Below are 27526 nucleotides of genomic sequence, written 5' to 3' on the forward strand. Positions count from 1 at the left end.
AGCATTTATTTTACAGGGAAAAACTGCGCAATTTCTGCTTGCTTCTTCTGCACGAGTGAAGGCACAACACGCTGCTCCAAAGAAGTTAAATCGTGTAAAGCTCCTTCATCGTTGCGCGAGCCGACTAAACGGAGCAAAATGTCCATTAAGTTCACCTCCTTTGCAGTAGGCACGTCACACGGACTTGCCTCACAGGCACCATCATCACCGCCATCGGAATTTTGCACGCTTTCAGCTACTGCTGCATCAGTCATTTCTGCTGTTGCTACGGCAGCGTTGTCGGCAAACAAAAAGTCACTCAGTTCAACGTCGTCGGGTACACCACTGCTAGTGCGTAGCTCATTCTACGCTTCGGCCACATCGGACGGAGTAGAAAGGTCTTCCTCCTCCTCCTCCTCGTCGGCACCGGCCTATGCGTTTTTGGCTATTCTGGCCTTTAAAAAGCAATTCGTGATAACTTCAGCCCTGACCTCTTGCCAGGAGGCACCAAGCATCTCAACTGCTTGATAAATGTCGATCTTCATCTTCCATTCCAGACGGACGTCAAGAAGTATCTTCAGGATTAGTCAGCGCCACTATTAGGGACGTACAGTTGGCCGGGAAGTAATGCAGTTCGATGTACGACAGCTGCAGGCCTTCGACGTGGTGTGCCGAGCAAATGTGCAATTGCTGAGCGACGTGGTGTGCAATTGTGCGACGTGGTGTGCCGAGCCAATTCGCCATATACTTCACGGGCATACGCTTCGTTCCCTTAAAACACTTGAGACAGGCACTTTCGCCGACAACTAGTGGGACTTGCTTGTCTGTGCCGTCAAGGTTGGCGCACAGCAGAATTGTTATGCGGAGCTTGCTCTGCTCTCCGCCGCAGCAGTCATCGCCATTTGACGCCAGCGTGCGGCCCGCAAGCATTCGATAAAATAGGGCTGTCTCGTCGGCATTGTAGACCTCAGCCACCTCGAAGCAACTCAGAATTCCAAGCAGCTTGTCAGCCACCCACAAAGCAGCAGCAATGCTGTCTGCAGAGGCAGATTCGCCACTGATTACTCTTCCGACGACACCGTGCCGGCTCTTGAATCCCTGCAGCCACCCGTTCCTTGCCTTGAAATCGTCATAGCCCAAGATACACGCAAAATCCTTTGCCTTCTGTTGTAAAATCGCGCCACTTATGGGCACATTTCTGGCTCGCGTTCCCAAAAACCATGTGAACACTGCCTTGTCCACATCAGCGTATGTGGACAGCTTCAGTCTTTTTTCTTCGTGCTTGTTCCCGACTCCACTGCGTTTCTGATGCTGTGTTCCGCACTCAAAATCGTTGATAGGGTGCTCACTGGAATGCTGAAATGGGCGGCCATGTCCTTCTTGCCTGCGGAGACTGCACTTAAAAGTTGCAAGTTTGTCTTCAAAAGACATAACTTTTTGTTTTCTGGCAGTAGAACTCAGCACGACCAACCGCCGACGCAGTTACAAGCAGAGACGCACGACTTCACGCCGACAGGCAGGCCTAGCACCTCCAAAACAAGTCGGACGAACCAGCACCAGAGCAGAGTTGACACACGCACACGTGTAGACGCAGAACAACACGCAAAATGCTTCGTCATTTGTCATCGTCCCTCCCCCTCTCCCTTCCCCCGCCCTGGCAATGAAAGAACCAGCCATCACCGTTGCTTTTAAAGTGAATTCTTACACAGAAGTGTGTCTAAGCCGTTCAAACAAATGAAGATCACAAAATAAGAATGCTTGTCCTCAATCCACACAAAAAAAATTCTGCAAGAGAAATCAAATGCCGCTACAAATGCCACCTGGTGTCACGCTAGACAAGCAAAGCCTGAAAAGGCTGCTACGTTAGGCATGGAGCGGCGCTAGCCGCCGCAATCATCATCATCATCGCCAATTTTGCTTGGTCGCAGCGATCCCAGGCGTTCGCATAGCTGCTGGCTCCTTACAGTATTAATATTCATTAATCTAGTGCATTTCTTCCGTCGAATTTTCCTTAAAAGTGCAAAAGGTAATGACTGATCAGCTTTGCAAGTTCGTTACATGAAGATTAACCGCCGCAATGCGTTCGTTACATCGAGGTTGAAAATACATGGGCTTCAATGGGGGCAGCGTTGGGGAATTCAAAAACTTCGTTAAATCGAGGAATTTGTTACATAGAGGGTCGTTACACCCAGGTTTAACTGTACAAGGAAAGGATTTGCAGCGGAAGTCGACGATGCAGCATTTCCTCTGAGATATGTATCGCCTAGTTTTCCAGTCTAGAGTTCAGTGGCGAGGTATGGCATCTATGTTGAGGGGAAAAAGATGAACAACGTGGTGGCGGTCAACGGGATGGACCACCTCATAGCAATGGCTATCGGCTGTGGAGCACAGTAGAGGCGACGGGGTTGTTGCGAATAGAGGCCGTGAGCAGACGATGGCCTGAATGAGAGGAACTGAAGGCGCAGAGGAATCGCCGATGCCGCTGTAGAGAGCAGCAGGAGCCACCGCTTCAATTTCTTGGCGCACCACCCATGAAAGCTTAGGTGGAGGCAGAGGTGATAGGCAAAAGCCGTCTTCACACGAGGCTGTCACAGTGGTCTTTGGAAACTGTGCGAATGGCTTCTCAATACAGCACCTCTTGGCCCGCTCGAAGCGCCAGCATTTCTAAATGATGCCTTTTGATGGTCATGCAATTTCGGCAACTCAAGAGGTTCAATGCGTCATCCAGTGTGCCCTTAACGCTTTCGCTGTCGGACCTTTCTGGCCGTGACGCGCCCCCAGTGTCGGCTTGGTTTCAGGGAGCGAGCATAACAGGGAATGAACATAGCAATTTATTTTTGATTATGATTGGTATACAAATAACATAGTTAATGCAATATGCACATTTCAATGTTTTGCAGCTGTTATTAGTAAACATCATCATCATCATCAGCCTGACTGTAACATCCGTTCAACATCCGAATCTGACGATGCGGAACTCATCTCTTTGTCGCGTTAGACGCTGTCCGAGTCCAAATTTGAGCTCGGCTCGTAGTCTGAATCGTAAGAGCCACTGCTCCAATGAACAGACGAACGTCTCGCGCCGCTCAGCTATCCGAAAGTAACCGCGCGCAGGGAGGATGCACTTTCAGTCGGCCGCGCAACGTAGATAAATGGGACGTTGTGTGATCAAGAAGAGGGAGATGGAAAAAGGCTAAAACAAAGTTCGAAGGGCTTTACGTTTACTGCTGCAAGTCGGAAGCGAGGGTGTGGCGAGAGAGCGAAAGCAGCAATCGAGTCACTCTTTTCGGAGAGGCAACGGCGACGCGTGCACCTGAACTTGACGCGCCGTAGCAGACGCACCAACAGAAGAAAAATAAAAACCTTCAAACCGGCGGAGATGGCAGAACAACCCTTGAACCCATAACCACACGCGCGCGACGCACGATCCAGCGAACGCAGAGCCACCGCGTCACTCAGCAAAAAGAGAGGGGGGCGTGGCAGTCGCACTGTACTCTTCAATACATGTATTAACACAGGTCGGGGGGGAAAATACGAACTTGTAGGAAGAGTCAACAGATGGCGTGGCCAAGTCCGGGAGCGCCAGCTTTGCGCTCAGGCGCGAAATTTTGAACGCGCGATAGAGAAAGTACCGGTACGTCAGTGACACTGTGGGGGGGGAAGCGCGATGACGTACCGGTACGTCCGTGACAGCGAAAGGGTTAAAGACATGTCCAACCTTGTCGGACGCGGACATGTCAGTATCAACTTATCGACATAGCGCCAACGCATTCTGAATATAGGATATGTATGATTCAGTGGGTATCTGCGCAAAAATGGCTAGCTCTTTTTTTGCAGCGGCCAACTGCCCTCCCAACCAATTCACCCAGCTTTTCCTTGCAGGCACCCCAGCTTCCCAGCTCCACCTCGTGGTTGTTAAACCACATACTTTTGCCATTCCTTTGAGGTAAAATAACATGTTCACAAGCAAGGGCATCGGATCCCAGTTGCGCAGACTTGAACGTTCGTAGTAGTCCTACTGTAATATGTTAGTGCCGTGAGAAGACTGGGGCAGACACCCAAGCTCCATGAGGAAGGAAGTGAACGGGTGCATGAGCATGGAGGCATGAGGCGTAATCTCGCATTGTTCAAACCAGGCGGACAGCAGTTCCGAGCGCCTGGGGTAAACGAGGTCCTGCCGGACGAGACGTGTGTGGCAAGGTGCAGAGGGCTGTGGAGTCGAGCACGGACAAGTGTGTCCAAGGGACCAGCTGCCAGTGCTGGAGACGCTGGCTGAGCCGAGAGCCACCGGTCCGTGAACTGCCGCACCTGAGGTGTGTGCTGAGTAGCATTATAGTCTTGCACAGAGGTAGCTAGGTGCTGGGCGTGCAACCGCAGCTCGCGAGTTCCGAGCATAGTACGAACCAGGCACAGTGCTCCAGGCTGCTGCTACTGCTCCCAAGTGTGCCATGCCTCCCAAGAACCATGTTGGATGGGTCCTGAACAGGTCGTTGCAGCTGACTCAAGCACGGAGACTCTACAGTGCCGTGACGACGGAACCGCGAACCTCTCAGCACAAGACTGCTCTAACCCGTTTACGTTCGTGTGCAGACGTAATGACTGCCGTTACGCAGATTATTAACTTTCGTTTCATTTCATTAAATGTTCACAGTAGAACAAGGTTCCCAAATTACTGTCTTTCTTCCGCATCACTGAGCACTTCCACTGCGAAAGTACCGAACAGTCCTATACGCTACACCTACCAATCTTGGTCATCCGTACTGCACAATGTTCCAGGATCACGAGGATGTGAAAGGACAATCATTGAAGTTGCCAGTGCCAGTGATGTCGATGTCATTGATGGTGCACTTGCCAACTCGTCCACCATTGTGGAAACTAAAGTGATGACCACTGCATAGCTCCGTGGTCCGGCATCTGGTATCCTGCTACCTCCAACAAACTGATACGGGGATTACGTGTACGTCAAGGAAAAGCAAAAGTGTATTTATACAATATAAACAATGGGGTAAAACAGCCAAGCTAACTGCTACCTTGAGCAGCACTTCTTCCCCGCCTTGTCTTCGCGCTCAAGGCACCATTGTCATGTTCATGCGCAAGCGCCACATAACAGTATTGTGCGATTCAATATAGAACTTTTAAAGAATGCGACAACATAAAAGCACATACAATTTGTAACAGCACTATATTAAAAAACTATACTTAATTGTGGCTTACTGTGGAACAATATAGTGCTAATTCTGCTGGGAGAGCACAAATTTTTTCGCGTTATCCAAGGACTACGAGCAGCTGAGGCAGCAGCCTTCCAACGTTCTTGCAGAAGTGCCGAAATAGGACGAGCACACAGATCAAGTTGGAGCAGGTGGGCACAGGATCCATATTGTATTCACTGTTACCTTCACTTTGTAGTGATTCATGGCATCGATTGTGAAGTCCTCATTCTCAAGCTCTCCCATGGCCCCGGCGCCTTCGTCTGTGGACACAAACTTGTCGACCATTGACTCATTAACAGCTTCTCAAAATGCTGACAAATAGCTTCGGACTTTGTCGAAACCAGCTGTAGGTTAATTTTCACTTGTTGAAAAACTTTTCACTGTTGTGAACGGGAATACGGAAAGCAGCACAATGAAAGCAGTTTGGGTTCATTTCCTTATTAATATCAGCCCGGGACACTGGTGACAGAGTTCTTTTCTCTGCACATTCAACTCGATAATTTCTAACTTTAGGGTAAATCGCAGATTCTGCTGCTTCGTGCTAGGCATCAAGCAAAAACAAAGGCAATATGCAAGTTAACAATGCGCACGAACCTCCATAAGCGTGCAAGAAACAGACCAGGATTATTTTTTTAAGGGTGCCCAGCCATGTTGCAGTAGTGCTGCACAGGCATGCACACAGGTGCAGCTGGGCTAAACCACTTCTACGGGGGTGTTGGCAGCTTCTGGAGAAGTTTAACACTGTTTCATGTTCAATATAAAAGCAGTGCCTGCTATTTTCGTTCAATGTAATACTTTTGCTATATATTCCGACTGCAACCTTAGTGTTCGGAAATTGTTCGATATAAGAGATAATTCACAATGTAAAGGGGTTTGATATAGTAGAGTTCGACTGTGTTTGGGATATTCATAAATGCGTTCAACTATATACTCAGGAGTGACAAGAGTTGTGCGAGAGTGAGTGCCCAAGTTATCTCGGGAGTGGCAGTGTAAAGCCCTAACCACTGGCACACATCAGTAAGTGCAAGCGGGTGCTTTCGGGCTGAAACCTGACCTTCAGTCACTCTGGCACTTTTTTGGCAGACCTAATAACTTACGCCCTCCCTCAAATGATGTGGAATGACCTTCATACACTCCTTTCTGTGGACGACAGCACCACTGTGCCGCAAGTGACGTCTTCAACTCTGCTGCTGGCATCGCCCAAGTTTAATAACATGGGCAGAAGAGCTGGTAGAATGTGAGAACTGCCATAATGACTCCATCCCATATGAATTGGAGTGCTACAATCACCACCATCAGTGTGATCTTGCTCATGTACGTGAACTTGCAATGATTGTGCTGCAGCAGTTCTGTGGTTAACACTGCTGCGAAGGCATTGGGCATGGCTGTCATATGGATGGCAAAATAGATCAGTGCACGTGCTTTTTATTTTTGCTCGTTCTGTTTTCGTCTTTCTGTGCGCTGCTATCCTGGGTGGCTAATATTCGTTTAGATTTGGAATACTGTTGCAAGCACCTAAACAGCTTCAAGCAGGATTAACAAGATGCCCTTAATCAGCTCAAATGAGATATGTGATGAGGTCAACTTACTGATTGCTCCATTGATGTGTGGCTCTTCCACAGATTGGGATGTCACCACAGGTATTTGGATACACTTTGAACAAAGGCACTCTTTGCCAGTGTAGGTCACTTTTTCCCCACTGGGAAACTGTTGCCTGTAAAGAAAAAAGAAGTGTACAAATGACTAGTATTTGCCCTCTACCATAAAACTTTAGTACACAGCATGACTTTTACATGGGCGTCCATGAAGTTTTGTCAATATCTCAAGGAAGATGCAATTGGTGTCACATGGTCACCCTGTAAGTAACCTTTCAGGGTCAATGAGGTAAACGCCGCGAACAAGTCCAAAATGGTCGATGCGCAATATTTACGGCGCCGTCTGTATGTTTAAAAAGCACGCCTATTTCTTAACTTTTTCTTTTCTGTCATGCGCTGCGACTATGTGGGAATACAGGGAATTTTTTTTTTTCGCGCCTCCCTCTCTCGGTTTTTGTTGCATGGTTTTTTTTAGAGTTAGTTTGCTCCGGCGCGTCTATATACTACCGCTCGCACATTGGCGCGCAAGCGTGCGGACGGCGGCTTGAGTTTTGTTCTGCGGGCAGGTTCAGCTTCTTGCACTTGCAAATCTAATGGCCATCTCATTTCTAATCACTCAAAGGGAGACCGCTGTTTCTCGCTCGTCTAATGCTCACAGGGGTGCGCATAGAAAGCATGCCGCCTTGCATGTGTTTCCGTTTCTTTTCCTCTTTTTTTTTTGTTTTTGAGACTTGCGAAAACCAATTGCCTCTGGTTGGCAATAAAATTAAGATTAGCGGAAGTTTGTCACACATTTTGCTTTTTTTGGCGGGCACACAACCACACAGTTTTCTTGAGTGCGAACACCTACGGACGTACATAATGTAACAGCAGGAACATTTGAGACTTGCGCATTTCCAAAGCCTTGAACTATTTGTATAACAATACATCAACTTTTTAATTCTTATACGTTTATTTTCTTCTTTATTGTTGTTTATCTTGCGTCGTATTATGTACTAAAGTGTATTTATATTGTATTTCATAATAACCTCTAGTGTAATGTTGTGTTAAGTACTGTGTTTTCAATATCAATTTTTTGTTGTATTGTGTAAGAGATCTATCCTTTTGTAACATCAATCATCTGTATTTCCATAATTTGTATACTCCTTCCCCCTACTCTAATGCCCAACATTGGGCGCTGTAGGTATGTAAGTAAATAAATAAATAAATAAAGAGTACATATATACCAACGCGACATATTTTTTTCTCACTTTACGGTCACCCTAGAAAAATTACGGTCAATTTTTTTAGAAACAGGTCCCCAAGAAGAACTGGAATCTGCAATAAAAAAAAATCGACTCTGAGCAGTTGCATATGGCGAAATAAATTGACTTTGAGAAGGTTACGAGAGTTGAATGAAGCTTTTCGTGAAAACGAGTTTGGCCACATCCTTTGACAGTTGAAGGGAGCCCTCTCTTGACCATGGTGCTTGAGATCCAATTGAAGTTAATTCTATTTGAATTAGGGCTACGCTTCATTGTGATTTTAACAATGTTGATTGCATAATGGAACGGTTCAACTACGGCTTAATCCCATTTATGCTTGCTGTTGCCCCAGAGTATCTCTCGATTCTGTGTGTGTGTGCATTATGCCCTATGGTGCTTTTCAATTACATACAAGTGGCCATTCCAGAAGCTGTGAAGGGTCCTTAGTTAAGAAGGCATACAAGATTCACTGGGCTGTCAGAGCATGCAACAGAAGGCCCGCCACAGTGTACTCAAAAACAGGGGTAAGCACAAGGTTGCCAGTGTCACTGTCAGCATTTAGGCCAAACTACATGTACGCGTGCCGGTGTGCAAAAGCTCATGCCCACACGCCTTGCATTTCCCTTGCCTCGCGCGTAATGGCAGTTTGAACCTACATGACGTGCACCAGCGTGCACCCACTTGGCCCTCCTGATGTGCTCATCTATCCTGTCGGTACATGCTCCATCATTAGTGGATTGACAGAAAAAAAATTTGACGCTACAACCTTGTTTACATGCATGCAACAGTGGGGGCTTCGGTTCGCCTGTACACTTTTCCTGCATTCACCTTGCAGCCTCCTTAGCCAGAGGCAAGGACCAACGTCCTCATACATGTTCACCTGCGGCACAGCATCTGCTCGGCGTCTATACTTGTCATTTGCTCGCTACTATCATCACGTACCATGCTAGAGCAGGGGAGTAAATTATGCAGTGAACCATTAGGCCTTCACAGCGTTCTGCATCGTCAATGCATCACCAGTGCTAATGCTGTGGCGCCATCTGCTAACTAGAAATCAAGCCAGTTCTAAGGCTCAACGCCGTGTCTGTAGTCCTAGCAGCATGAAAACAAACAGCCGATCTCAACAATTACGGCAGAACATACCTAATGCTTTGACTTCAGCTTGAGACGAGACTTAGTGATGACGGATTTTGCCACTTGATTCTTGCTGATAGGGCAGAGAGCCAGTAAAAAGCGTGAATTCAGATAGAAGCGGGTGGTCAGTCCTGTATGGGCGCTGCCATGTTGCTATAGGTGATTACGGTTAGGGTGGCTATTATGGTTACTGGCGGTAACTGTCACTAATTTTCAGTATATGACGTGCATGCGCAAAGGCCATAACATGTCACGTATTGCTATATCGCATCCTGTAGCAAAACTAAAACTAGTGCAGCTAATGATCAGTCAGTTACACCCAGAACTATATACCGCTACGCAAGGATATTGCCTGTGTGCGCCTCGTACCTTTGGCAGTGCTCTGAGGTACGCGTGAGATGGAGTATATATTTGTCTGGAGAATATATATGGGCTTGCGCTGCACTTCGACACGTACTATCTGTCCTGCACCATCTGTGCATGCGTGAGGTGCAGAGGCGTGAGCTTTCACACGCCGGCAAGCAAATGTGTAGTTTGACCTTTACAATGCTCAGCAGGTTCACATTATTTTCAAAAAACAGTCAACTTTTTGCATAAAGCTCTTACGACATTTTTTGTGCATGTACATAATTGAATAGCACCTAATTGGCCCCTGACACCTTCTGTTAGTTGCCATGGGACATGACCACAACTCCTGGAGGTACCTCAAGGGAGTTGACAGGTATTCTATGAAAAGGGCATAAAACAAACAAATACTTCTTTTCACAAATTCACAGCACTTAGTTTTGTCTTTCCTGTCCCAATTCTTTCGTTGCTCTAACGTGAATGAATGTTGGGTTAAACAAAGATAATATAAACCACATGGAATTATTGATTCGACTGAGGATTATTTCTAGAGCTGCAAACCAACTTTTCTGTATGGTATCTCCCACCCAAAAGCGTGCTCTCCAGGATGGTTCTAAGCCACAGAAGAAAAGCCTCTGTTTGGTTCTGTGTCCAAAATTTGATGCTAAAACTATGAATGCTGATGAAAAAGATCACTTTCTTGTAATCATCATTTTTTCCATTACTGACAGTATCATGATGCAAGCACTCATTTTGAGTTGCTACTCACAATGTCTGGACAATTGTCTATTATTTACTTGTTGCAAGCATAGCTTTCCTAGATGGTTCATGCATCCCATCTAGTTTATTATGCTTGGGAGTAAGCATGTGCCTGTAATTTTTTTGTTAGCAATGAACCATTGGTATGGTGCTTGCCAAACAGCGCACCCTCTGCAGCACCTAGTCCCCAAAACTGCAACGCCTCAGCAGTCAACAACATGCTTTGTTCAGCAAGTTACACAATATAAAAGGATGCAACAATCCCCCACTGTAATAAATGCATCTATTAGTTTACTTTAACGAAGCTAGACTCCCCTACAAATTGACAAAACCATTTCATGGTGCATGCCCACTTGGGAATGGCCTTGGACACTGCCATGCATGGCATTAAAAGACGCAATCCCCTACACTGCATGGCAAACATCCACCTTGATGCTGCGATCTGCAGTGCCAAGGTCAAACATCCCCACTGCAAGTTATGCCTGGAGCAAGCTACATGTGGGTGCTCACTGCTTCTACTGCCGGGTGAGTGAATGTAGCGGCAAACAGATGTTCCCCACTGTTAAATGAGGGAACACCATGGCCCAACAGAGACTGCCAGCTTATGAAAGACGCCAGCAGCCTTAGCCACTTCGCTACACTGATTGCTACAAGGTGCCATTAGCTGACCACATCTATGAAAATGGCATCCATCCTTGCTTGCCAATTGCCTTATGGCTGCCTCATAGGCTGGAATTAAGGTGCGATAATATGGGTCAAGTCCTGCAAAAAGTTAAACCCCTCTGAATGGCTGGAACAAGTCAAACTTATTTTTGCTCCATCTTTCTTGCTGCCTTAGCAGGGAGGGTTCCTCCTGGCCCGACTGCAACCACCATGACAGGGTCTTCCGCAACTATACGCGTAGTGCACGCCAATCGACACCCCACTGGTGGCGGTCTTGCGAAGTGTGCTGGGGAAAGGACGCAGCCGCGTACCGTGGTATTGCACTTCTCTGCCTTATTCACGTTTTCAGAGCAAAATAAGCAACACCCTTCGCATGTGTGTGGTGGCCAGCTTCAAGGCATGTTGAATTGTTGCATAGTGGGGTGCTCAAATACCAGTGAAAACATGCCGGCAATACAGTTCTGATCATTCCCCACGAATCCTCATCAGTGGGAGGAATGGTAGCAATGGATCGCTGTCGTTCGTCGGCAAATTTCTTGTTCTCGCGCTTTCTTTTGTCGTGACGTTGTTTTTTGCATTCAATCGTATTTAGACGGGTAAGCTACGAAGTTGATCAAGGCCTGCCCATGTTTTGTTCGTCCGTAGTGCAGCATGTGGTTTGAAAGAGTTTCACTAAGTTCTGAACACCACTTGCCGCTTCTACCGTTTGCCGCTTATTTACTGCGTTGCGCTAGCTAGGCAGCACAACTGCATGAGTGAATTGTGTTGTATTGTTAAAGCTACTGAAGCTTGCAAGAACTGAGATTGTTGGTTTTAAGCGACCCGGTAAGTCCTCGTACCAGCCATCATGCACGATGTTTTTGCTTATTTTATGCACGGCTCTGTGCATGTTGATTTATTACTAGTTGCTTCAAGCAGACCTGTTCATTTTTTTAAAGTGAGATGTTTTCACCTTGCCTCGTTTGTAAATCGCGCTGTCTTATCAAAATGATAACAGGCAAATGCTGTTTAACAGCTTTATTCTTTTTGCCCGAAGACATATTAGATATTGTGGTTACTTGGGGAATGTGTAAAGAAAATAGGTAGTTCAGGGCAAGAATTTCTAACAGTTGCTGCATATGGTATATCTGTTCCATTTTCACTGAAATGTTCCGAGTCACATTTGGGAAATTTTTACACCCTCATGCTGTCTTAGGAGACTTACCACGCCGAATGATTTGGTTGTTTCACAATGTAGTCCCATTTTGCATGTGCATTTTGTACTAAACTGAATTCTTTCTTATGCTTACGCCGCAGAGGAATAAACCCAGCCTTGCCGCCAGCGCCCATCTACTTTGGCTGGTGCTACTCTGCCTTTATGTATATGTGGCATCTCTTTCTAGCAACGTTCGAGAAAAAAAAACCTACTGAAAAGTTGATCAGACTTTAGCATTTTACATTTCCATGCAGCTCCCCAAGGGAATTTAAAATTGCGAAAACTGCAGCGGGAACAGCAGTTCGTCGGCGTATGCAGCAGAACTGCATCAGCAGTACAGTGCTAACTCGTGCTCTTAGTAATCTGTGCGTTTTGCGACTTCGTTTACTAGTGTAGGCATTTCCATCAATAAATTCACAATTACTCTTCTTTGGCAACCTTAATAGCACTTATTCAGCGATGTCAGATGTATTCATAGGCAGAAAGATCGCCAAGACATATGCAAACATCACACCGTGCAGATTTGTATGAGATAAGTCAGCACTAATGACGTGTGCCTATTATTCAGGTACAGTAGCATTATTACTGCAAGCATAGAATTTAAAAAAAAATTATCAAGACATTGCATTACTTAACAAAACCAAGCGGCTAGTTAACATGAGCTCCACTTCGTGTAACTTGGGATCCATTGCGTGTGTCTGCAGGACGCATCTGGCACATATATAGACTGGGTTGTCCAAACACCAGTAACACTGTGTTCATGTTCGCTCCTATAGAGGCTAGTGTCTTTTCTGCAACTGTCACTGCAGAAGAAGCAGTCTGGCACCCAACAAAGTAGAAATCGCCACTGCGAACTTTAGCCATCCTTGTTGCAAAGGGCTGTCTGCTACTGCTCCCAAGCGTACTTTCAGAAGCGCCTACTAGGTGGCTATCAGTGGCGCCTCTATAGGTGGTGCACTACACATATAGATCACATTTTAAGGGAGGACACGGGTCTTAAAAGCCGGAAATCTCATTGAAAAAAGAACTGATTTTTGGGAACTACTTATTTAGGCACCTACAATGTCTAATCTACACCATATCAAAACAATTTGCCCGAAAACGCAACCGAAGTGTCCACAAACAATTATTTTGTCAGCGCAGACAGCGGGAAAGGACCGCAAAATCCCACAAAAACACCGGAGTTCACGAAGCTATTTCTCGTCTTTCCCGCTGACGAGCACCGCCATCTTGGTATCGTTCGAAAGCTCAAACTTCCGCCTTTCAGTTCCCTGCTCCCTCAGCGATGATGGCCACATAGAAAAAGCACACGTAAAACAATCAGAGGCCGGTCTGACAAAGCATGCAGCCCTCCGATTGGCTCAGTGCGGCAGAACACCAAGAGGCACCTTCCGATTGGCTGTTGCTATGGCAACTAGTGCGCCGACGCTGCTAGTGCAGCACTCATCTGCTAGGCCTGCCAGTGGGTCTGCATTGAAAACTTGATACACCATTTCTTTGTTGATCGTATTGCGAAAGTATGCGGCAAATCGACCCTCTCAAAAATAGTTTAACTGCACATGCGTCCACAAAAAGCAAAGTGCAAACAGTCTCTGCTTCCTACAGCAAGAAAGAGGAGGCGGTTGTCCCAAGGTGCAGATGAGCCGATAAGATCGCCGGAGGTAAGTCACTGCATTGTGCAATCCCATACTGCATCAGCAACAATGCTGCAGCAAAGCTAACCATTTCCCTTTGACCTCACATGTAGGTTCTGCACATGATGTGCCGATGCCTATTCCCGTGTGCGGCTTCATGTTGGTCCTGTTACGTGCCTATACGTGCGACTAATGTCAATATCAGTGGAAGAATTTTGTCTTTTTAATTATAATTATTTTCCGGTTTGAAAGCTTGAAATTTATATTTTTCCAGTCTGTTTTGTTGTTTTCTGAAGTATAGGGTGTATGCACAGAAGGTCGGCCAAGACGCCGCACTACGGCGCCTCGGCGCAGGTGTACACATTTGTAGTTGTCGTCTGGGGAGGAACAAGTTCTACCCGATGTTGCTGTGCAAAGGTATCGTTTTATCGCCAGTGGTTCCGCTTCAGCAAGAAAACTAGTATTAAATGTTTCAGTGAATGCGCCGTGTGAACATGCAATATAGTGAGCTTGGTGGTGTAGGTGTGAGCTTCGCTTAAATATAATCAATCTCCGCGTATGCGCTTGCTTGTCAGGAAGCACTGGACCACACCATGCCTGAACCACACCATTCATTTCAATGCATGGTGTGGTTCAGGCGCTTCTTAGTTTATAGACAGTTTTTTCACAGGCGCCACCATATTGCGTGCGCACTGGTGCAATCTATGGGCAGTTGCACGCTGACTTGAGTGAGTGCTCTGTCTTGTATGTCATGTAAACACTCTGCGCTGGTTTCTGGTGTTACGTTTTTGCGCTCACACGGTCTATTTAGTGTGAAATGGCACCTTATATGTGAAAAACGGCTCTGCAAGACGTACAGAAGTGGTTCAAGTAGGCATGGCCAGTCTTTCTGCTGGCATTGAGGCAGACAGAGCAGGCAGCGCAATGTGTGCGTGTTTAAGCCTACAATCACGCCTCGGAAATCATGTGTATTTCCGAAAATTCCATTCACTAATGGGACCTTACAGCAGTATTCTTTAGTTCTAAGCTGCGGTTTAGGAGCAATGATACATACGCGACGATCCTAACAGTGCGGGTACCGTTTTGCTACAGTAGAAGTTGTGCTGTTATAATTGACAAGCGTTCAAACTGTTAGCTGTAGATCACATTGCATGACTACTTGGTTCAGTGAATGTGGCCTACACCCATGAATAAAATAGTTTTGGTTAGTAATAACCGCATACCTTACAGTATGAATTAAACTTGTCCAGCAAAGCAACCGTACTCGCGCACAGACTCTCGTCTGTACGCCCATGCATGTGCAGATAGTGCGGTATGGCTCGTACGCGTCGAAACATAGCACAATCTCAGTGAACAGCTCTTCTATGTTATCCCGCCCACTTATCTTCCTTATCGCTATCATCTCCTTGTTGCAGCACACGCCAAAAGGCTGTTTCACATGGCGCGATTGGGGCGAAAAAAATTGTTCTGCCGCGCCCGTCGCAGAGCAATTTCCACTGGCAGCTTTCACATGCGTTTGCAGCAGCGCTATTTCCGTCGCAGCAATGCGCAAGGTTGCCTCCTGCTCACAAAGTATCCATGCCTGCATCGTTAAATACAAACAACATGCCAACTAGTCAAATATTCTAATTTTCCTACTATTATTCAATAATAGAATAGGTACACCATTTTTTAACGTTTAAATGCGTTGAGACTTCACGACAGCTTGCAGATACGGTGAGTGAGGCGCTGCACAACACCACAAGTATGACCGTGCGGCCAATGCCTCCTATACTAGATGCCTGCCGCGTCACTCGTTTTCCCATTGGAGCGGAGGTTCCCGTGGTTCAGGGTAGTCACCGAAAGGCGGCGCTCGCAGCCGACTTTACTTCCGGTGGCAGCGGAAGTGACGACTTCAAGGCCGGCGACCCGGCGCGTGCTCGGCAAGAGCGTCTGCTTGAGAGGAATTCGTATGCAAGTATGACCACTTTTGGGGATATCAATTTCAGTTCGCGTTGATAAACGAGATAACTGATATCAACAGCATGGTCATAACTCCGGGAGAGCATCATACTCGGCACTATGTCACACGAAACTCAAAGTATTGCTATTGTTACGCGTTCAGTGAGAAAGCTTGGTAATCTATATAAACTCCATAATGAGCATCACATTCTTTTTTGTGTTTTTCGCTCAACCTTCTTTGCAATACCATGGAAGTTTAAGTTAATCAGTTGGATTCGACCCCTATATATATATATATATATCGCTGGCTACGTAAAAGACACGAGTTCATTTATACATAGGACGTGTAGATGATGCTTACGTTTTTACAGCAGTCTCGGACACTATGTTCACGTAGAGCCAAACGCTTGGTAGAATCCTTGCACTGGAAAGCTTCTTTTGGCTCTATTCATAGATGTACAAATGGACAAATGCATCTTGTTGTGCACTACGTCACAACCCTGAGTGCTTCGCCGAGGGATGCTCCGCCTGGACGACACACACACGAGTTTACTGGCACTTCCACCAATAACAAATAAGCGTCTCGATGCAGTCAAAGGGGTTGACGAGTCACCTTTCGCGCCACGCACTTGAGTCCTTGAAGACGAGTTAAGTTCCCCACACACAACAGGACTATAGTGTCCAAACTACACTGAGGCACAGGCGTCGCAGTAATATATATTCCTAGTGCATTAACAGGGTATGCCAGGTGTGCACTCAACAGGTTTGCAGAGATCGCACACAGCATAAAGCAAGGCAGTTACTTCTCAGATCCACTTGCTGGAGTTGTAGTAAACGCTCATCATTTCTACGTACAAGTCTTAGAGAACGTTCGTCGAAAGTCTACGCCATTGCTCTCGAGACATAAGGTTGGCGCACACAGACAAAATTGTAAGTCAGCGCTGTGCTTGTCTCACTTTCCTGTCCTGTTCCTTGTTGTGTTTTTGCTTTCAGAATCATGTACCACATAGCCAACAGCAAATTCTCCTAAAGTTCACTTGAGACACAGGAAATATTGCCAGGTGCGGATCCTTTTTTTCAAAAGGTTCTGACTTTGATATGGTGAAAAACGACAACAATGATGAGTGTTTTACATGCTGGTGGGTTGTTTTCAACGATTACTGACCCTTTCTTGTCGCTCCGGTAAAGAAACAGTAGCAGCTGGGAACGCTTAAGGACATGTGTTTGTCACGTGCCGTACGCTGGCGCTGTGCACGCAAACTTTAAGGGTGGGGGACAGGACATGCGGACATCCACCTTGGATCCGCGCATGGATATCACAACACATGACACCTACAATTTCAACACGTTTCGCGATAATGGCTCTTGCTGCAGCATCTTGACAACAGCATTCCTGTCTGTAGTTTCCAGCGCGTAAGTGGTGTGAAGTTGCTTCATGAATTTCTTGGTTATTAGTACCAAAAGCCTCTTACGGTGATCACTGTTCGTGTTTCCACAGCTCAGGATTGGCAGTCCCATGAGAACCTCCACGCTTTTTTCTACACAGACCTCCAGTAGTTTAGTTACGCATTTTCTGTGCGGAAGAACGTTGTCGACAAACTTTCGGAGCCCTACAAGAATTTTCACAAGTTCGTGACTTGGGTAGAATAGGCCACCGCGGTCTTGGTATGCGATAAGTTCGAGGGGAGGCATGCTGGCTTTTGGTCCTTGCAGCAGCGCAACACAGCGCAGGGAATGTTCTCTTGCCACCCTTACGATGAATCCACCCACCATTGCAACGCTGGCGTTGTCTGGATTTGGTGCACATGGTACTTGTGATGAACAGTGCTATTTAGCCTCTGTACGGATGAGTCCAAGATTGTTTTTGTGCTACTGCTGAGGTTGGCAGAGCTCTGGTGTGATCGCAGAAGCTTTTGTGATGCGAACGTAGTTGAGCTTCTGACGTTGCTTTGGTTGGAAGAAGCAACGATGCCGTCTTGAGCATTTTCTCTAATCCATTAGCAGCACTTTTCCTGTCCAATGTGTCATTGCAGCCAGAGCCCCGCCGCAGAAATCCAAACAGTGACTCAATAGGGTCGCTCTAAAATTTGCGTGTGAGCACGAACCTGAACTCCTTTTCAGTCAGCAGGTAGCGAATGCACTGCATGTTTGAGTTGGTGCTGAATACGAGCGCATGATGCGTTTCGTTGCTAAGGAAGTTTTGTGCAGGGCTCTCAGTTTTCAACACTTCAATGTAGTCGAGAAAGTCATTTTCAAGCCACTGGAGCCTCGGATCTTCGATATTGTCAAACTGGCGGGCATTTTCATCATTGCATGAATGTGCTGCTGGAGGTTGCTCACATCCATGCAGGCAAACCACTTGTGAATAGCCTCCATGAGCCTGATGGCCGGCTTCGCCAACGCGAACTCCAAATCACAACAATGACCTGCCTGATCTTTCAGATACTTCAGTGCTGCTCTAACTGCAGGTGAAAACAGCTGCACAGCTGTCTTCACATACATTTTTTCTATGTTGGTGGGATACATGTGTTTCTGTGTGAGAAACCTGATTGGCCATACAATTGAGTGCTTCTGCATCTTGTACAGAGTCTTCGTGTACTTTGCTGTCACCTCCTTCTTCACTCCAAAATCCTTTGCCAAGAAATGCGACCTGATATTTTTTATTATATGGCTTTGGTCAAAGATCAAAAAGATGTCTTTCGATGGATTGGCAGGATGTGGTGCTACTATGTCTGCTTCTCCTCCGCACAAATTGTCCATTGCTGCCACGTTGACTTTGTGGTTGTCAGTGACAACGTGGATGATGTCGAAGCCTACATCTGCTGCTTTTTTGACGATGTGGCTTATGATCTCGGCGAGCTGCACTCCTGTGCAACATCTGGTGAAAAAATAACCGATGGGAATTTTAAACCTTTCGTGCAGGCCACAAAGCCAAAAACACAAGTGAATTTGCCAAATTCTGATTTTTTGGTGTAGGAACCAGATGGCCAAGGTCAGGGCCCAGATCGACATCACCAACAAAAGCATCCTTTTGTTTATGGTATATCAACTTTTCTTGTATCTTCATCTCATCGATGATAAGCTCACATACCTTGGACCGTGGTGCATCCAGTGCTTGGATTTCCGTTTCAAGTTGGCAACGCACCAGCTTGCTAAAACCAACTTCACCTGATGTTGTGCCGATGTACTTTTGCACTGTTGTTCTGCAAGGAAATGCGAGGAGTTTTTCACTCCTTATATAGTCGTACGCTTTTGTGGACAGGTGCCGCATTACAATGCAGTGTCTGATTGCGGTCTCTGACCACTGCGGCTTTTTTCTTTTGCAATTTTTTACCTGGTCCACTAGCAAAGTTGCTTTTGTGATGCCCTCTCCCGCGTCAACCACCACATGTAAAAATGGACTCTCGTAGCAGTCCTCTTTGAGCCGCCAAAGTTCTTCCTTCTAGGCGTCAACAGTTCAGCTTAGCCTTTCGTTATTTTTGTTTTTTCTTTTAACTTGCGTTCTCTTCATCAATACCGTTTGCGCTCGACAAAAAGAAAGCTTGCTGAGCTTGACGTCTGTGTCTTGCATGATCTCTTGGCAAATGCTCTCGATGTTCGTTTCTTCTTAGCATTTGCAAAACCTGGCCTGGTTACTTCTGTAAGCACCCCATGACATTGCTTGGGCTTACTTATGACGGATTCGGAAGGAAAGGCAAGTGTTTTGGAGAGAGCCGGAGGGCTGGTTGACAAAACAATGCAAGTCAAGCGTTCGTTTTCTTGTGCAGGGTCCCCATTCGTGGAGACTTTGCTGGTTGCAGTACATGATTTCCGTCTTGAAGCGATAAATAACTGCAAGCTCTTCTTAGCGGAGCTTGTTAAGGAATTGTCAGCTTGGGGATGACATTCGCTATCGGCTCCAACATGTCTGTTTTCGGAGTCTGCATTAAATAATGAGTCACGTACTTGGGACGTTACTCTTCCCACAACTGAGTGCGGCGCGCAACCATGGGTGTATGCCAGTGCATTGGTCGGTGACGGCTCTCTTTTATGTTTCTTCACGCCTGCAGTTGGCACAGCTTCAGCACGCTCCGTACAAGGTGTCCGGTCTCCGAAGAGGCTGGGTACGGCATTTCGTTTAAGCCGCCTTATTCTGCAGTTCTCCTGGAAATCTACCTTTCGAAAGTGTAAACTCCCCACGACAGTATAAGTTGATGTAAAGTTCGGCGTCCCGTTCTCCATTGAAATAGCCGTCAGCCATAGTTCACGCAAATCGCTGTTAGCTGGAAGTTCGTGAAAAGATACACCAGGTACTTTCCTTCTCTGGCTTGATTTACAGTGCAGCACGCAGCAATGATGCATGGTGAGTATTTGGTGATGACAAGACAGACTAAGCATGAAGTGTAAATTGGCACAGTTGTTAAAACAAAAGGCAAAGCCTCAAACCTCACACACCGGCACACAACGGTCAGACTGCTAGCTGCTTTCCTGCACGTCTGCTAGCTCGTTTTCGTGGAAGCAGCAAAAATTTTTTTAAAAAGCCGTTAAATCGGCCTTAAGAGATTGAAATGGTGTTACTAGAGTAATCTATTTCATTTAATGAAATACACAAGAACATCGCATCAGATTTCGTCTGCTCCAGGCTCGGCGAAATGCATTCTACGCACCATGTGGCGTGCAGATATCTGCAACACGCTCGGTTTGCCGCTCCGGCCAGCCCTGCCTCCGGGATATGAGCAGACAGCGCTGCAATCTCAGAGGCAGGGCCACATGATTTAGGTTTGCAGTGGCCACCGTAGCTAGCGCTCACAGCCGACCCATGGGAGAAGAGGAAAGAGGAGAGGGGCAGGAACTAGCTTCTCGGCTCGCGCGGCAGGCATCTAGTAAAGGAGGCATTAGTGCGGTTTGTGTGGTTTTGTGGCGTCGGTGGGGTGGTTCCGTTTAGTGCACTCGTTTCGTTGTTAGTATGGGAGCCACAAATTTTTTCCGGGATGAGTATTCGCTTTTGCAGAACAAGCTAATATTGAGTGTGCATGTATAAGCAGCTGGCGCAATTTGGAGCGATGAAGAGGTTGACGACAGTGGTGATCAAGTGGGTACGTGCCTTATGTTGAAGCGGCGACCTTCTCCCGACCTGGATAGCGTGCAGCTTCTCCTTATAAACAAATTGTGTAAGCGGAAGAAAAACAAAATGCTTATGAAGCTCCTAAGCCACAAAACGCTGGTGGGTACGCCCTATTAAAACAAACTGGCGCGCGACATTGCTCCAGAGCTACTAACACACGGTAAAACAGGAAAGCGCCTATTTTGACGGCGCTTTGTTTTGTCACACATTGGCCCTCCCACATCGCGCCGATCGCTGCACGGTGTGACCAACTTGTTCAACAACAGCCTGTATGAATGCCTGCGTCATCTTCCTAAATGCATGAGAGTAGCTTTTACAGTGGAGCATTGGCGTAGCCAGGGGAGGGGGAGGGGTCAACCCCCCCTCTAAATTTTCTGATGAAACCCTACCCCCTTTTCCCATGAAACAGGAAGTTTCAGAAGGTGGGCTTCAAAAGAGCAACATGGATGAACAAGAAAGCTTGAATGTGAAAGCAAGGCGAGGGCTTGTGGCAGTCCGAAGGGGTTGTCATGGCACAGTGCCTAGACCTTAAAGTTTATCCAGTTTTCCCGCAACCACTGTCATGTCTACAGTAGTAGTGTTTCCTTGCCTTGTCACGTCACCTTCTCCCTATCCCCCGCCCCTTGTATAGGAACTGCGAGCGAAGAGTGGCAAGGCTGTTATTCCAACACCCTCTAGACTAGAGGGTGTCGGCCACACCCATTGTCTGCCCCCTCTCCCCCTTACTCTCTACCATTCTATCTAGCATCCCTCTGTAGTTGGGTATAGTAGAAAGGTAAGTGCTGCAATTCCTGCAGTGGTTTTGCAGGGGGTCATGGATAATTCCAGCTGTCAGAATCATGACCAAATTTTATTACTACATACCAAGTTATTACATGTAATATGCAGGAGGTGGTCCCGGAGTCAGAGACTGAATTGGGACCTCCTGTATACGACATATACGAAAGAAAAAGTGACCTTAGTTAACGCAGCGACAGTAATAAATACAACTATAAAAACAAATTAGAAAGGCAGCAATTATAAAAACAGTAGAACACAAATTAAAAAATTAAGCAACATATAGAAACATGAACAAATTGAACAGAAAATGGGCTTGTTTAAACAGTTTCATACGTGATTAATAAACATGATATAAACTTCAGTATTAACCAATGAAAATGAAAATGCATGCATTATGCGGCATATACAAAAAAATTTTATGTAAGGCTCGGTTGGTTCAAAAGGAACTTTTTGAGTTCTGTAATAAATGAATGTAGTGTCATTAGTTTTAAAACAAGAGTCAAGAGGTTAATGCGGCAATCAATGCCCAGGGAGCTCCAGAGGGCATTGTGCACATTCGACGTGGTGCACAGGTCCAAATGAGTTTCTGGCGTCTTCTTTCCTCTTTAACAGGCTCCTTCCATGTATATACATGCACTAGGCCACCACACCCGATGCGGGCAAAATTTTTTTTTAAAAAGAAAGTTTTAAAAGAATGCCAATTTGCACACAGCAAAATATATCAAGGACAGGAAAGCTAAGGGAAGCTAAGAAGCCACCACAACAAACACGTGAGAGGGCAGGTAGGAGAATGGCATCGAAGTCCGTGCAGAAACAAATATTGTCACCCAGCTATTAGAACTAAAACAGTTTACCACCGACAGATTGGGAAGAAACGTCTGCCTTTAGCGATGGCTGGTCCTCAGAGAGCACGCACGCAACCACGAACTTCGTCGTTCTCGCCTTAAGGGTCCCGTGTCATCACGTCCAAACTTATTTCGCGTCATTGCTCCCCTCTCAAAAGCGACCGGCCCGGTCGCTTCAAGGGCAGCGGGCGCGCACTATGCGCAAGAATGCCAACATGAAAAGACAAAAAAAAACATACAGGAATGTACACAATGCTGAAGCGGTTTGTGAGGGTTGCTTAGCCATTGCGTGCGTAGTATGGCTTCATCCGTACTACGTGGATGACTTCAGCATGGGGACGGCGTCGGTTCGAACCAGGATCAGAGCTTTGAGGCACCACCTCTTAGTTCACATCACTGAGGCGGCGTAGAACTTCATAGGGGCCGAAATAGCGGCGCAACAATTTTTCTGAGAGCCCACGGTGTCGGATAGGTGTCCACACCCACACGCGGTCGCCTGGTAAGTACTGGACATTCCGTCGGGTCCGGTTGTAACTGTAGGGGTCTGTATTCAGCTGGGTGCGGATGCGATTCCGAGCAAGCTGGCGAGCTTCCTCGGCTTTCTCGACGAAATCTTCAGTGGTGCCATTCCTTGTGGCTCCGTGGTCTACCGGGAGCATGGCGTCTAAGGGGGTTGTAACACGATGTCCGTAAACAAGCTCGAATGGTGTAAACTCGTTGTCTCCTGCACAGCTGTATTGTAAGCAAACGTGACGTATGGCAAAATTTGATCCCATGTTTTGTGTTCCACATCAATGTACATGGAGAGCATTTCGGATAATGTTCTGTTTAGGTGCTCTGTTAAGCCGTTAGTTTGGGGATGATAGGCTGTGGTCTTTCGGTGGTCGGTGTGCGTCAGTGTGACGATTTGTTGCAATAACTCTACTGTAAACGCTGCACCGCGGTCAGTAATGAGTACAGAGGGTGCACCGTGGCGAAGTACGATGTTGTGGACGAACAAGCTTGCGACTTCAGCAGCAGTTCCCCGCGGCACAGCTTTCATCTCCGCATAGCGAGTTAAATAGTCAGTTGCCACGATTATCCACTTATTTTGCAAGGATGACGTGGGGAACGGCCCACGAAGGTCCATTCCCACTTGCTGGAACGGCGCCGGAGGCGGAACCAAAGGCTGAAGGAGGCCGGCAGGCTTGACGGGTGGAACTTTACGCCTCTGACAGTCACGGCACGTTCGCACATAGCGCTGAACCGACGAAAATAGGTGTGGCCAATAGTATTTTTGCCATATGCGCGCTTATGTCCTCGCGAAGCCTAAGTGGCCGGCACAGGGATCGTCGTGACACGCCTGTAAAACTTCCTCGCGCAGTGCCGTCGGAACGACGAGAAGGAACGTTTCCTGGCTGTTCTCGAAATTTTTCTTGTACAGGACATTGTTTCGCAGGCAGTACGACGTCAATCTTCGTGAAAGCGGGCGTGGGACAACAACGTCAGCTCCCTCGAGATATCGGATGACTGGAAGCAGCTCAGAGTCTGCACATTGATAGTCAGCCATGCGCACCACGTCGACGACACCAAGAAACGGCAAATCTAGCTCAAAGACGGAGGATGTCAAGGGAATAGGGGAACGTGACAAGCAGTCAGCGTCGCTACGCTTATGGCCGGATCTGTAGACAACAGTTATGTCGTATTCCTGAAGGCGGAGGCTCCAACGAGCGAGGCGACCTGACGTGTCTCCTAGATTGGCAAGCCAGCAGAGCGAGTGGAGATCACTGATCGCTCGAAATGGCCGGCCGTATAAGTAGGGTCGGAACTTGCTGATGGCCCACACGACTGCTAAGCATCCTTTTCGGTCGTTGAATAATTAGCTTCTGCTTTTATCAGACTACGACTCACGTACGCAATTACACGTACTGCGCCATCTTGCCATTGAACCAGAATGGCCCCGAGTACTACATTGCTGGCGCCGGTGTGTATTTCAGTTGCTGTGGTGTCATCAAAATGCGCCAGCACTGGAGCGGATTGAAGGCGTTTACGCAATTCGGTGAAGGCCTGCTCTTGGTCTTCCGTCCACGCAAAGGGCACATCTTGTCACGTCAGTCTCGTGAGCGGTTCACCAATCCTTGAGAAGCCTTCAACGAAACGACAGTAGTAAGCGCAGAGGCCCAGGAACCGCTGAACAGCCTTTTTGTCTTTAGGACGAGGAAACTCGGCAACGGCAGCGAGTTTTTCTGGGTCTGGTCGTACTCCTTGGGAGCTGACCACGTGGCCTAGAAACTTGAGTTCCTGGAAGCCAAAGTAACATTTTTCAGGCTTTATGGTGAGGTTGGCCTTACGTATTGCAGTAAGGACACTTCGTAGCCGGGCGAGATGTTCATCGAACGTGCAGGAAAACACAACAACGTCGTCTAGGTACACTAGACACATCTGCCACTTTAGTCCAACGAGTACAGTGTCCATCATTCGTTGGAACGTAGCAGGAGCGGAACAGAGACCGAAAGGCAGCACTTTAAATTCGTACAGCCCATCGGGAGTCACGAAGGCGGTTTTTTCACGGTCACGCTCGTCCACTTCGATTTGCCAGTAGCCTGACTTTAGGTCTAACGAAGTAAAGAACTGAGCATCACGCAGACGGTCCAAAGCGTCATCGATCCGTGGCAGGGGATAAATGTCGCATTTGGTGACTCGGTTAAGCCGTCTGTAGTCAACGTAGAAGCGGAGTGTGTTGTCTTTCTTTTTTACTAGTATGACAGGCGATGCCCACGAACTTGTCGACGGCTGGATGACGTCAGCATTTAGCATTTCTTGAACTTGAAGCTTAATCGCCTCCCGCTCCATAGGTGACACACGATAGGGATGCTGACGAACAGGCCGCGCCGACTCCTCTGTAACGATCCGGTGTTGCGTAATGGAAGTGCGCTGGACTTTGGATTCTGTGGAAAAACAGCCGGAGAATTCTGTCAGTAGGCCCAGCAGCTGATCCTTCTGTACATCTAAGTCAACATTAATGTGGACACAGGTATTCAGGCTGGCGTGAGTTGTTGCATCCGGTGAAGTCACTTGTAACGTGCCGATGTCGGAGAAGTCAGCAATGTCGTTCAGGAATGCCACAGCTGTACCTTGAGGGACGTGCTGATACTCATGGCTGAAGTTTGTCAACAAAACTTGCGAGCACTTATGCTGTACTCGAACAAGGCCCCGGGCGATGCAGATGTCTCTTTCAAACAGCAGCGGGATATTTGCCTCGGCAATACCCTCATAGCCGTCGAATACGTCGCCGGTAATGAGGGTCACTACGCTGCTCCTTGGCGGCACCATGATGTTCTCGTCAACAATCCTCAAGGCGTTGACATACGTGTCTTCAGTGCTGCTCCCTGCTAAGACCTGCGCCGTCGAAAACGTTACCCGCGGCTTTTGTAAGTTAATCACAGCTCCATTAGCCTGCAGAAAGTCCATTTCCAGAATTAGGTCCCTCGAATAGCTTGGGAGGATAACGAAATCTCCGAGGTACGTAAACCCACGAATGCTCACGCACGCTGTGCATCTTCCTACCGGGGTTAGCAGATGGCCTCCTGCAGTGCGAATCTGCGACCCAGTCCATTCGGTAGAAACTTTCTTCAGCTTGCAGGCAAGGTCCATGCTCATAACTGAGGCGTCCGCTCCAGTGTCGATTAATGCCGTTATTTCTTCGTCTATGGTGACTGGAATGTTCGACGTTACTACCTCTCGTAAGGTGTTTGACTCCGTCTGTACGTCTGCGTCGTTCTGTTTTCGTCGTTGTCATCGTAGTGGAGGATCTTGCGTACGGTCGTCGTCAGCGGCCTCACCTCCGAAGGTCGCTGAACTCAGTTTTCCCGACCCGCCGGGCTAGGCAAGCGGCGTCTCAGAGCGCCGCGAGTAATGGCTTGGCTTGGTGATGGTGACCTGTAACGAGCAGGAGACGACGAACGGGGCTCCTGCCATTGCTGATCAACACTGTGACAATTCGCGACGAAATTCTCTATTTCCGGCGGCCGCTCACCAGGTCGTGGACGAGGTGCATTTGGCGAGAATCCACGGAGCCCCACATGACAATAAGGACACATTTTGTAGATTTGTCCGGCCTCGCCACAATGAAAACAAAGGGGCTAGTAGTCTGTGGTGCGCCAGACGTCGCTCTTCCTAGTCCTTGCTTCGGCGATGTGCGGTGGGCTGCGAGGCGGCCTGAAGCTTACGTCCATTTGTTGAGTGAGGTGTACCATGCTGCACGCACTTGAGGGTGGCGGACAGCGTACTGTTTCAGCGTAACTCATTTCGGCGTGCGGTCCCTGCTGTGGTGCCTTGTACTGTCCAGGAATATGGACGGCCTGTCTGACCTCGGCGCGCACCATTTCCGCAATGGAAAGTTGTCCCACAGAGGCAGTGGTCGTCTGCATCTTCTGCAGTTCCTCCTTGACGACAGCCCTGATGAGTTCTCGCAAGGTGCCAACGTCGTTACCGAGGGTAACGGCAGAGAGCTCCCTTGAAATCATGGCGTCGCGGTTGTTTTGTCTGGCCCGCTGTTGAAGGGCCTTTTCCACAGTAGTGGCTTCGTCATGGAACTCTGCAAGTGTCATCGGCAGATTTCGAATGAGGCCAGCAAAGATTTCCTCTTTGACGCCGCGCATGAGATGGCGCACCTTCTTTGTTTCAGTCATAGAAGGGTCCGCACGTCTGAAAAGCCAATTCGTGTCTTCTACGTACGCCGTCACTCGCTCATTCGGGCCTTGAATTCTCGACTCCAACGCTAACTCCGCCCTCTCCTTCCTGTCCGCCCTGGCGAAGGCATTGAGGAACTGCCTACGAAATTCTTCCCATGACGTCAGTGTCACCTCATGGTTCTCAAACCATGTTTTCGCGGAATCCTCAAGAGCGAAGTACACGTAACGGAGCTTACGCTCGTGGTTCCAGTCGTTGAGTTTGGCAACCCGGTCAAAATGGTCAAGCCAGTCGTCGGCGTCCTCTGAAGCACTTCCGTGGAACAGATTCGGCATCCGGATGTGATTGACGACAACGTGCGATGCTGCAGGAGTGGCAGGAGGTGGTTGGTTCGTCATTCTAGTTCGTTTGGGTAGCACACCGTGCT

The 27526-nt window shown here is 47.6% G+C and overlaps 1 protein-coding gene across 8 annotated transcripts in view; it reads right to left on the reverse strand.

Moving 5' to 3' along the window:
- Positions 1-27526, reverse strand: part of Unc-115a (actin binding LIM protein Uncoordinated 115a) — a 558372-nt gene that overhangs the window by 391102 nt on the left and 139744 nt on the right. For all 8 annotated transcript variants that reach the window (XM_050191443.3, XM_050191440.3, XM_050191439.3 and 5 more), the window contains one exon: positions 6779-6903. In XM_050191443.3, the coding sequence (XP_050047400.1) occupies positions 6779-6903 (125 nt within the window). The remainder of the gene's footprint in view (positions 1-6778; positions 6904-27526) is intronic.

Source organism: Dermacentor andersoni, chromosome 1 (genome assembly GCF_023375885.2).
Source record: "Dermacentor andersoni chromosome 1, qqDerAnde1_hic_scaffold, whole genome shotgun sequence".
Taxonomy (NCBI): domain Eukaryota; kingdom Metazoa; phylum Arthropoda; class Arachnida; order Ixodida; family Ixodidae; genus Dermacentor; species Dermacentor andersoni.